The sequence below is a fragment of the Corapipo altera genome, unplaced genomic scaffold, assembly GCF_003945725.1.
Source record: "Corapipo altera isolate COAL_440 unplaced genomic scaffold, ASM394572v1 1b, whole genome shotgun sequence".
NCBI lineage: Eukaryota > Metazoa > Chordata > Aves > Passeriformes > Pipridae > Corapipo > Corapipo altera.
Window position 1 is genome coordinate 12,606,176 of NW_020884881.1, and position 12,834 is coordinate 12,619,009.

At 41.0% G+C, this 12,834-nt stretch overlaps 1 protein-coding gene across 4 annotated transcripts in view; it reads right to left on the reverse strand.

Moving 5' to 3' along the window:
- The window catches only part of SEMA3C (semaphorin 3C), a 113,021-nt gene extending 105,312 nt beyond the window's left edge, over nt 1–7,709 (reverse strand). The window contains exons 1-3 of one of the 4 annotated variants that reach the window (XM_027639787.1): nt 7,594–7,706; nt 7,309–7,402; nt 4,119–4,259 (exon numbers count right to left, since the gene is read on the reverse strand). In XM_027639787.1, the coding sequence (XP_027495588.1) occupies nt 4,119–4,221 (103 nt within the window). In that variant the 5' untranslated portion in view covers nt 4,222–4,259; nt 7,309–7,402; nt 7,594–7,706. Of the gene's footprint in view, nt 1–4,118; nt 4,260–7,308 lie in introns of those variants that run through there. The other 3 variants (XM_027639788.1, XM_027639786.1, XM_027639789.1) reach the window with 3 other exon arrangements.
- Nucleotides 7,710–12,834: the final 5,125 nt, after the last annotated feature.

Sequence of the window (12,834 nt, forward strand, 5' to 3'; positions counted from 1 at the left end):
CCCAATAGATTGTGAAATTATCACTTGGTTGTGCATCACCATAAAAATTAAAATCTCAAAGAAGTTTGTTCGAGTGTATTTTAAAAAATAAGTACTAAGTCTGCTTTTATTAATTCAGAATTTTATGTTAAAATGGTACAGCCTGACATTTTCGGGTTGCAATAATCCAAAAATAAATTTGAGATGGTATGAAACAAATTCAAACACTAACCTGGGGTCTAATAACTCCTTCCTGATTCTGATAATACTCCCACTGATTTGAGAAAGCTTTTTCCTCTGTAAAGACTTAACGATACAGCTCCCAATTATCTGCTCGGGAACGTGCAGTAAGAAAGAGGAATGCACATAGTTTGAGAAACTGCAGGCACCATACTTGATAGTTCATAAACAGATAAGGTAAGTCTTTTGCTATGGAGAGAAAATAAACTATGGTGCTTTAATTACGATCAGTGATTTAAGTAGATTAAGAAAGATCTATTCCAAGGACAAGGAGCCAGAAGAGCTGGGAGGAGGGAGAATAGTACACCAATGGTGTAGGGTGACATGCTGAGTCCTTTACTTCCCCCATCCCAGGTTCCCTCACACCTGCATCCTCCACGGCAACACAGCACATGATTTCCCAACACTGCTGCAGCTGTCGCACCACAGGCTTCACACCTTTGCAATTTCAGAATCAGAAAAAGCTGGAGCCATCCTTCTTCAACTGCAGTGGCTCTGCAAGTGCAGATGCTGTACAAATATTGATGGTTTGAACCATCACTGCTGAACAGGATAACTGGGTCACGTCAAATTATTCCAGGCAAACTGAGAGCCCCTTTGCCTGACTCTCTGCAGGCCCAGTGCTGTCTATAACCATGTATACCTGTGCACGGCAAGCAGTTCAGCTCCAGCCTGACCTTTTCTTTCAGCTGAGTAAATGCCTATACAAGGTGCAAAGCTATAGAAATCAGGCCTCAGGGTTCTGTACAGCGCTGCAATTTTCAAGGCACTCAGGGTGCAGACAGCAATAAGTTCCACACTCACGTCATACGCACAGTTAACAATCTCGGCTAAGTCATGAACTACATTTTAATTAGACATGGGGCCAGGCTTTTGATTTCAAAAATAGAAGTTAGGGTTGTAGTCCTTCATCCATTGAAGTTAATTGCAAAATCCCCATTATCAGGCTCTTGAGGTATTACCCAGGCGTACTTTTTAATTACATTTGATTCTTAATGAAGTCGATGGAAAGAGAAAAGCAGCCCATGATTCAAATGATTCACATTTTTATCTTTCCTGATGAAAAACAGAATAGGTCAAGATACTTGCTGGATTTTCCCATGAGAAATGCTGCAGCTCAATTGACTTGATCCTGAAGGAGCAGGTTAGCTTTGAAAAGCATCACTCATTTTCTCCTCCTGTATGCATTCTACCCCCAAAACTTATGTAATGTAACTGTAGACACCAAGCCAAATCCAATTCAAAACCTGAAAAATATCATGTAAGTATCCTAAGCTTGAATGACTTGTCTTTATTGTCTAATGTCATTTAAAACATAAGGAGACCTAATTATAGTTTTATTTTCAAACGATGCACTTTAAAAGAGTGACAATTCTCCATAAAAACTGACAGCTTCTCAGGGCAAGGAGACGGCCAATAACTTGATATTCCTACATGATTTAAAAACAATAAGCTATGAAGCAGCTTATGAAGAAAGTGTGTTATCACACTTTGCTAGAGATTAACACAAAGTTTCACCTTTTTCTCTTTTACCAGTATTCATGTAAATGAACAGATTTATAGAACATAAGTTCATATTACAGGTGAGGCCATTACCTTGTTATACATAACAACCTGCAAACTCTTCTGACATAATGAAAGCTGTTTCTTACCATCTGGAAATCAAGTTTAAAAATAAAACTACTGTTGACATATTATACAAAAAATTTTTATTTCAGACATAGTTCTCATATTATAAAACACATAATTAATTTCTTTTATGACTTCAAAAGACCCATTAAAAATTTTGGACTTCAAAACGTTTTGTTTGTTGGGGGTTTGTTGGTTGGTTGGTTGGTTTGGTTTTTTAAGGTTTGATTGTGGGGGTTTGTTTTAAAGGTTGACTGTTGAGTATCAGGGAAAGTAAAATACCAGTTTTGAGATAATCAGATAGTATTGCAAGGCTCTGGTGACACTTACTTTACCTTAACTTTCACCAAGGCTAGAGACTCATTTTCACTCATGCAAAGTAACACTTTAAAATCAAGGAAAGGACATAGGACAGTCAACTACTGTACATGATATTTCAGAAACAAGTCTAACCAAGGCAGCCAAGCAGGGTTACAGCAGGAACCAGTGAGGTGAGGCTCCGTCCCCAGGGCCAGCACAGAGAGGCAGGGCTCTTGGGGCCCAAAAGCTCACCAGACTGAGGGGTCACTGCAACATAAAGCTGTCATAGCACCTTTTAAAGGAAGGAGGGACAACCTCCTTCCAGAGAGGAACAGAGGAATTAAGATTTTCATTCAGTATTTTTTTTAAATCCCTAGATTTGGGGTCTTTTGCCCTGTGGGTGCTTCAGTGTTTCAGACTTGCAGGATACCTGCGATGAAAAACAAATCTCTTGAGTCCACGTTAAAACCATTTGCCCCTCATCACGATTCTTTCCCATTCACAAGGCTGAATAACACAAAACCTGAACACTTCCTACTTCATGGTCATACTAGAGATCAGGGGAAGCCTACATTACTTTTAAGGGCATCAAGCAGATGATGTGGAAATCCAAATCAGCCTGTTCTGCATAACTGTGGCAAACCTGCAGTGCAACGCACAACCACAGCCAAACCTGCTTCTCTGCTGAGTTGTCCAGAACAGTTATCACCCACACTATCTAACTAAGCAAGGAAAAGAAATTCACACCTCTACTTCTTCACTTGGCAGTTCCCTCTTGGAATCCATTCCTACTATTGCTTTTACTATAACCATGCCATTTTACACCTAGTAAGTATTGCACTCATCAGTTTAGGGCCCTATACTCTATAATATACAACACCTTGTATTGATCAGTCTCTGGGTGGTATTTGTGGAAGGTCTAACTTGGCAGGTCTCCTTCTGGGTGTCTCTCAGTCTCATGATTACATAGTTATGACCACTGTGTCAAGTAGCAGTCTGAGATACTTACTAGTCGTGATTATTTTTAAAGTGATTCTTAATGACTGTTCAGAGCACACAAAATATTCCCATGGCAGTTGCAGGGCATCCCAACACTAATGAACCACACAAGCCATCCTACTGCAGACAGCATCAGGTGCAGGGAGTAGCAAGCATTCATAGCTCAAAGATAATCACCAAAAAGGTAGAATGCTCAAGAAAGTCAACACCCCTATAGTTACTGACAGAAAATTTCAGGTCAAATTGAACAGACACTGTAAGGTGAAGAACACACACATTCTGAAGTGGTGGCTAAAATCAGCATTTAAAACAGGGATTAACACTAGAAGAATAAATTACTATTAAAAGTAATAGAATAAATTACTATTAAAAGTAATACTGGGGTAATTGTAGCAATAAGATACTGCTCAGAACTTCAGAAGTGAAAGCAACTTTCTTTTGAAAATAGTAATTTTGATTGCTTGTTTACAATATGCAGGCATCAGTGATTGCTACATGCTACATACATCCTACACACTGTACAAAGTGCACAACAAATGATGCTTTTTCAGAGGATTCTGCCTGGCTAACTATTTTGGTAAACCTTCAGGCAGCCTCATTTTCTGAGTATAAAGTGTCTCAGCTGGGTACTGAATGAAAGGAACTCAAATAATTCATAGCTTCCACTACATGCCATATGCTACCATCTTTCCCAAGCAAAATTAAGAATAAGAAATAGAACCTTTGGTTGTTAGGAAGTCATAATAAGTCAAAACAAAGAGAAAGTCTTATTAATTAAGCATGTATAGCTATAGGTAGCTTCAGGTAAAAAACATCAAATTTAGGCTGACAGGTACGTTAGCAACACAAACCAAAATAATAATTGTGGATGCAGATCAAAAAGCCAGTTTATATTCAGTTATTGAACTTAAGGGGAAGAAGAAAATGTTCAATCATAACATTTGCTTAAGAATGTTTATCTTCTTTCTTACCATTGAATGTTAGGAACACCCTTGCTTGAGGCTGGGAAGATCCTTTTACACTGCTAAAGTAAATAAATATCCCAATCAACACGTGCACTGCAAGAAAGGCCATCTCTTCAGTTTTGCAACTTAATATCCAAGAAACAAAACCTGAAAGACAGAGATATTACATTACTCTTCTTATACAATTTTGTGGAGCAAAAACAGCATGGAAGATCTGTGTTAGAAAGCTCTTCCAGCTGAAGCCATAAAAACTGATGTGAAGGAGGTACAGCACTTCTGTTTTCTCTGTATGTCTGAAAATAGTTTTCTTCAGCAGTCTTCTATGCTGGCACAAAAGGAACTCTCTGCCTGTTCATAAGAACCAACAGAGCCCAAGTTTCGGTTAGGGTAGACTACATCATCAGATTCAGTTTATTTAAAATTAGGACAATTCCACCTGCTGGAAATATAATTATACTAAATGTCAAGGTAGAGCAAAGCAAGGACAGGAGATAAAGTTTCATGAACAAAAAGCTGGCTGATATTTTTAGACATGTCTCCCTCATGTTCAGAGGGGGAGGTTTGGGAAATTGGTTGTTTGGTTGTTTTCTTTTAACATTTGAAATTAAAAGTTCTTGGAAATGAACATAAGGGTTTTAGTAAGCTGAGCTCTCTAATAGCCTTTAGTTCTTCTTTTAAGAAGTCCTGACTATGTTCATCATGACTTTCAAAACATTGAAACCGAAAGTATTTCAACATGCTTGAAACTGTTAGTCAACATTTGCTTTTTGGGCTAGTTCGTTTCGGGATACTTACATGCTCTCATAGACTTCTACAGAGCACTAAGAATCTCAGAGTTGGACAGTGCATTACAGTTGATACTTCTGCTACCCCTCCTGCACATCTGCTGATTCTACATTCATTTTATAGGGTTTAGCTGCTGAGAAGCCTGAGCTTCTCAGAGAATCAGAAAATGGTCCAAAACTCTGCATCTTTTCTTAGCTCAGGAAGGACTTGAGTTCACTGGAGTCATGGCACTTTCCTAGTAATTCTAATGGACTTTGGACCAGATCCATAAAACCCAGCAGACACCAGAAGCTGAATATTACATATCTATATCATATCTGCTCCTAAACTGCATCTCTCCAAAAATTGTGAAGTGCGAATTTCATTTCACCTATCCTAACAACTTTGTCAGCTCAGCTCCAAAGGTGAGAATAAAAAACATCCTCATTTTAGGCCCATTCTACTTCGCTGCTTATATATATATATATATATAGTCTTTTTGGTGTAAACAGCCCTCCTACTAGACACCACTTACTAGTTTATCAATCAGGTGATATATTTGATTCTATGGCAACTGGAAGCACTTTGAAAGATACAACCTCTACAGCTAGAAGGTAGCACTAAAAGCTATACATTTATTTCATTAAGAGATTTGTTGCCTGTGCAATCATCTTGCATTTTACCTCAGCTCTGCTCCAGCACTACAGTCCCTCCAGTGGAAGTCAGTATTTCTACATGCCTGTTCATTCGGCCCCTCTGAGGTTCACACCTGTCCTTAAAGAACTGGCTGTAAGCACCACGGCACGGCAGGAATGAGCTGTCAGGCAGGGATGACTTTAGGTCACCACTGGTTTGGGTCAGATCCACACCACCGACTTAGCAGTAAAAGCCCCGTATCTCATTACTACCTCTGTCATTCCCGATCCACTCACTGTAAATCGCTTTGAAAGGCTTCTCTCTGCATGAGGACTTCATATAAAGTTGTGGGTGGGATGGAGAGCATGCAAGCGACCGCACAGCTCTGCAGCCCACACTCTAGACTCCCCTTCATGATTTGCTCTGGAATACTGAGAAATGCACAGAGATCAAGTAATTTTACAACTCTGCTAATTGACAAAAAAACCCGTGTCATAAATTTGCCAGCTACAGATCAGGTCTGTAGGAGAAATATATCCATTCTGGTCCAGTTCCAAATTATCTCTAAAGGTCTGTTAACTAATAAAATGATAGTTGCAGAGTTTTTGCCAAGAATAATTTTTAAACAGGCTGCACGAACTCTAGTACTAATGCTGCTTTGTGGGCTTTAAATTTAAAACCTTGTGACTAGCCCATGGGATATCCTTTTACTTACCCCTCTTTTAAGAGAGAAGTGGCATTAAATCCCGATAAAATTTCTTTGCCAGGCCAAAACAAATAGCCAATCATACAGAACATATGATTTAACAGATGCAATGGGATTAGTATTTTACAGTAGTAGCGCTATGCTTTCTTTGCAATAAAGATAAAAAGTCAAAGAGGAACAAGTGTGCAGATTTCCCCCTTCCTTTAAATAATATTATAGGAAATAATAATAGAAAGAAACCCCTTTTAGCACTCCTTCCCTCCCACTCTCGTGCCTCCTGCCAATTCCAGTGCAATCAGTTACAGGAGTGAAACACTGCTACATTTCATTGCTCAAATTGCAGATCTTCACCGTTAACACAGAAGTGACAGGCACATATACGATTCAAATGCTGAGCAGCATGGTTCCTACCCAGCTGTTAGACACATAAATAATATATGCATACAGTGCCAAAAAGGCACCTCAGGGTGCCTGACATGTGAGTTACCTAATGGAAATAGGTTTAATTTCAGAGATTTACAGAGCTGGTAGCTGAATTGCAGGTTTGACTCTTGCTTTGGGCTTATATCCCAGTTCTGAATTTATCTCAGTAAGTCATGATGCTATATTCAGCATGTCCCGTGCACATGATCTCTGCTGACAACTCACAGACCTAAAACCTTGAAAGTACTTTTAAAGAATCTTACAGAACAGACAAAAAGCAGTGTCTAATTACATTTCTGCTCTTACACCCTATTCCAACTGTAAACAAACAGACAAACCGCTACTAAAGTGAAGTGGTGAAGTTTCCCTGCCACGGAGGTCGCTTGCACCATGTACTTTTGGAAAGTACAGTATCGCTTTGCTATGAAGTGCTGCGCAGGTGTCATGTGCCACAGGCTGGGTCCTACGCTTAAATCCTGTAAGAAAAATCATTCAGCAGAGGAAAGAAAAGAAATAAAGGAGAAAAAAAAAATCCCTGCCAAACACAGACTATGCCAATCTGGAAAACATTGCTTTTAACTATCTGTGAACAGCAGGAAAAATCAACCCTCGGAGACATTTCACATCTTATTACAGCAAAGAAAGAGAACTTTAAGTTATGCTTACCCGGCTATTAGAGGCACCAGTAATACCGATTTCTATCTGGTTTCTATCAGTTTATAGACTCCACTCCCGCTACCAGAACATTTTAATTCCAAACCTGGTTCATTGTGGAGGGAAAAATAAATAAATGAAAAAAAAAAACAGAAGAAGAAAAAAAAATAAAGGATAAAAAGAAAAGTCTGTCTTCGCGGCAGTTGCAGGGGTACTCCCGTCTCCTCCGTACAGTAATCCTGGCAGCTGGACTCCTAAGGCACCGGGCGCGCTTCTCCCCTGCCCGCAATTACGCACCTTAGGAGTGAATGGAGCTGCCGCGCGGTGACGGAGCCGGCGCTGGTTTCCAGTTACAGGCGCTGCCCTGCCCTGCCCGCCGCCGCTCTAGCGAGGCGAGGCTCGGCGGCCGCCGGTGCATCATTAGCTGAGCAAATAGGGGCTGGAGCTCATAAATAATGGCGAGGCCACACCCCGCCCTGCGCGCCGGCGGCTGCAGCCCGGCCCGGCCCGTCCGCCCGCGGCAGCGCCGCTGGCAGCGCGCAGGGCGGCGGGGGGCACGGGGCAGTCGGGGGCTGGGTAGGGGCGCAGCCCGCCGACGGCTCAGCGGGAGCAGCCTCCGGCCCCATCCGCGCCCTGTGAGCTGGAGCGGGCAGGGAAACTCGCCGGGAAAGTTTGTGCCCTGCCGGGCGGGTCGTGCCGGGGCTCCCAGCGCGCCCCGACGGCACCAAAGCCCGGGCGGCAGGAGCGGACTCCGGGTCGGGGCCGCCGGGCAGCGCTGGGAGAGGCGGCGGGGCAGGGGCAGAGCGGCCCCGGGCTGGGAGGGTTGCAGGGAGCGACGGGGAATGCCGGTAGGTGTCACTGTGAAGAGGGAATGAGGCTGGGCTGTGGGAAGCGGGGAGCCGGGTGGCAGCCAGACCCCTCGGAAGGGGTCTTCTCGCCCTCCCCCCGCAAGAATTATTTAATCGATTTAAAACTTGGAAAGAAAATGAGCAAAGAAGAGTAAGAGAGGAGAATTAGAGCGGTGCTTAGGTTGAAAGTTCGTTTTCAGAGTTGCTCCAGAAGTTTTAACCCAGCTTTCAGAAGCTTTTTTGCGATGTAGGAGACTGGGAGCTGTATTTGCTCAAACTCATTTTTTCCCCAAGGTATATTGAGCAATATTTCCCATTTGGTGAGATTTGTGCTCTCGTGGCAGTTGGACAGCATTGAAAACTTTACCCAAGATGTCTTGAAAATGTGAACTGCAGCACAGCTCCATTAAAGCCACAAGGATTTTCCAGACAACTCTTTTTGGGTTCTGGGTTAGGTTTTCCAAAGTTGTCTTTCAAGCATATTATGTGCTGCTCTGACCTGCTGGGTGCAAACTACTTCTGAATCAAGATTTCCACCTTCGCAGAGAGAGATGGTCTCTGATCCAGCTGAGGCAGTGCAGGGTAATGTCACAGCATTACTTCAAGGGAGCACATCTTGTGATACACTTGGAGCCATATCTGACAGCCAGAAATATGTTAACAAGTAAACAAGTACCCACAATGAATCAGAGCACAAGCTTGAGTTACAGTTTTGTTTCCAACTATTAACACACTCTGGCCATACTAACCAAAGCAGTCAATAATACTGATGCATTTATAGCCAGAGAGCATCTGAATGGAGCACCTTGACTAAACAAATTTTGTCTACACAAGTGGATATCTTTATGGCCTGATTCACCCCAGATTTCAGTACCAGCCTGGTAAAGTTAGTGCTTTATTCAAGCAAGAAAATGCAATGTTATGTGGTGCTTATTGTCACAGAGAACACAGAAGTATGGGATGCTCCTTCCTCTGAAATGGAAAGCCAGATTTGCAGCTGATTCCTGAAAAGAAACAAATCCAGAATTTTTAAAATCTTACCCACTTCAGATCATGTCTTGAGGATTAATTGACTGATGTCTTCAGATGAACTGAGCTCTCCAGATCATGAGTCCTTAAAAAAGTTGATAACTCTTCCAGTTCTCCTCCTTAACACTAGTAAACTACTCAGAAATGTGTGAACATTTGCTGTCCTAGAGAGCGGTTAAACTAAGCCATTAATTAGCTTGTTCTCTCCATGGGCAGGCGGCATGGCTGCGAACATGATGCTGCTCATCCCTGAAATGTGGTGGTGTTCAAATGCCTCGGTCTAACAGCAGTGCCTTGGCAAAAGGAAAAGTCACTTGTCTGCGTTGGAAAATCCCCACAACTAAGTGCAATTAGAGATCCCACACCAAGCAACAGAAGTGAATCAGCTAATTCAGTGTTCTCCCTCTTGCTGTGATCTATCCAGAGTGATTCAGAGAAAAATGCACAGAAAACCACAAAGCAAATACAAAATAACTTCTCTTTTAGGAGATTTGGGGGACATGTGAAATGGGTGGCAATACCAGTCAAAGAAAAAGAAGAATGTTACCATGAAATACCAACCAGGAATTAAGATGATTCTCTCCTCCCCAAATATTTTTACTTTAATTAAAAAAAAAAAGTCTACATTTTTCCTTAAAATTATTAATAATAATTTTCTACGTAAGATCACACATGCTCCTAATAATATAGCATTAGAAAAAAGACAGCAATAAGAATAAGCTCAAGTATGAATCAACATCAGCATTAGTTAAAGTCACTTCTGTTTGTCAGAGCTTTTGTATGTATGGGCACTGGGGAGCCAACTGGCTGTCTGCATTTCTTTTTCACATATGCTAGCTACATCACAGATAAAAAGGTAAAATGGAACACTGAGGAAAATTATGGGGCTTTCCGACACTCCCTCAAGGACTTTGGGTTTATAAAATAGCAAATGAACTACAAAGAGACAAATGCAAAACTTTAATATGTGAGATACCATCACACGCGTATATCTGATAGGCAAAGCAAGAGTATGCTAATTTTAAAAAACAAAAAGCAAATTGAAACAAGAATAAGCTTGCCATATTGATTTATTTGTATTTAACATATGCATATGTGCAGGTCAGAGCATGACAATTAACTTTAAAAAGCAGTTTGAACTTCACAGCTGGGCTAAGAGAAATGGTTAAAGTTTTACTTTAGGTGTTTTGTAATAGCATACATTGGCTTCAAGCAAAACTCATGGAATGGAAATTACTTCTCCCAATTATGAGGTGGGGTTTCAGCGTTTACTGGCATGAATCAGCCCTGTGAGTGAAATGAAAAGTATGCAGGACACTTGCTTTCCAGGCTTTCCAGGCTGCGTATTTTACAGCCTAGCATGGAGATGAGGTCAAATAAATTCGACTCTGCTTTGCAGCTGATTTGTAATCATTCCTCTGTTATACAAAGCATACAGTGTGTTGTACAATTTGCTTCTAGTTCTGATTTGTTGCATGTGAGATTTATAACTAAGGGCAGTTATTCCAGGTCACATCATATGTGTGAGGACAGAGTCAGGCCCTCACACTCAGCTTCAGAGTCGGAGCAGTTCTGATTCTTGCAATGTGATCTAAGCAAGCAAATCCCCCTGGCCAAAACAAACAGAACTGATTTTGTTGTATCAGTGCATGGTGTTTGCTTCTTACCCAAACAAGTCATCCTAATGGACCCAGGCCTAGCTTTAGACCTAAACACTAGCTGAAGCCAGGAACAAGAAAGACAAGAGTGTATTTGGGCGTTTACATTACATTTGGATTTGGGGTTAGCTGTTTTGTTTTGATTTGTTTTGTTTCTCCTCACATAAATTACAAGCTCCTGAAAAAGTGAACATATTAGAGGAGGCTGTAGGACCAGAAGGAACACAGGTTTGAAGGAAGGAAAACAGAGGCAGGAAAGTAAGAATGATGAAGATGGCAGAAGAGAAAGACACCTCCTGAGAAGCAGTTGGATGGTTAAGGGCAGCACAGTGGAAGAGAATCAAATAATTTAACTGGATTGGCAACAGCTAGCCATTATGAAGATCAACAGCCTAGATAATCAGATTCTGCTTTGAACACAAACACAGATCAAGACAAGACCAAATACCAGTTATTATAAAAAAATGTAGTAAAGGTATGATAAAGTGACCATCAAATGGAATTCATTCCTTTCTTAAAAATCAAAGGGAAGGTGTATACAGTAAGTGTCCAGATTCCAAGTGGTGACAGAAAATGCTATTAACTTCTATTTCCTCTGTCCTAATTTATGAGTGCCAAATCACTTTAAAGAAATGCAGGGTCATTGGGTAACCCAATTAATTAATCTTTGTTTATTTTCTTTCTAACAGTTACAAGAACTGGGAAAAGTGTGAAATATATCAACATTTTATTGTAGGAAAGCTATTAGGTGTTTGCTTTGAAGGTCTACTAATATGAATAGCAGTTCATATTCTTCTTCATAACAAATAGTTCAAAGATTCAAGAGATAATAGAGATAAAGCTACTGGTGACACCACTGTGTGATCAGAGATGGCCTAAGGTCCTTGGACATACTGTCCCCTAACTTGTCAATGGGCTTATTCAGGTGGGTCAGCATCGGTCTGCTCACAAAGAGTGAAGCTTCCACCAAGGTCAAAGCCTTATAAAACTACTGGCATGTAACTAACAATAAGCTGTCAAAACTGAATTAATCAGTTTACTTTTTACTGTTTAAGGTTCTGTGAAAGTCCATTTGCAGGAGACAATTTGTCTTTTCACAGCTTAAGAAAAATTAGGTGCTTAGGATTGGTGTAACCACATTGATGAAGTACTATGACCTGTATGGGAGCAAAGGAAAACATTATACTCTTAGCTTAGTAAAAGTCCAGTTGTCTCATCAAATAGGCCCAGCACTGAGTGGCTTCCCTGGAAGTCAGTGAGCCAACACTTCATAGTAACCTCTTTAATGACTGTGATTTTGGCAAGATTGTCATCAAATAAGTCCTTCTGTGTCTGTACACAAGATGTAAGTGTATTCCTGGTACGCTACCAGGCCTTCATGCTTCCCCTTTTAAGTAAGGCTGAAACATTATTGCTGTTTCTAGGAGAAATACAGTGTTTTGGTCAGATTTTCCACTTTTTAGCAATTGTGACTAAATGAGGTCAGTGATACAACCAGAGTCACTGTTCTTACACAAAGCTAGGCTTGAGTTTATAACAAATCATACAAGTCATCATTATTTTGCAAGTTGATGAGTAAGAATATGTACAATAAATATGTGAATGAAAAGGGATGGGTGGTTGATGCACCAAGGATGGCTTCAGGCCAAGCAAGCTACAAATAGAAGAAAGCACAAATACATGAAAGATGCAACAATGTGTAATCTGTGCATTGGAAGTATTGTCATATGGTGTAAGGAGTTCTACGAACACACAGGGAAGTAAAGCAGAAGCATTCAGGGAGAAGCTTTTTATCCAAATAGACAAATAGAGGTAGAAGGAGAGAGGAGGGGAGGCAAGAAGATTACTGCAGATTAGAGGGGGCAGTGACATAGCCCTGGGCATCATGGCCTTTTCCAACACAACATACCACTCTCCAGGCTGGCGCTTGATCCATTGCTACATCTATGGGGCTCACAACACTCAAGGGAGTCCTCTCATTCTGTTGAAAAGACATTTTGGAA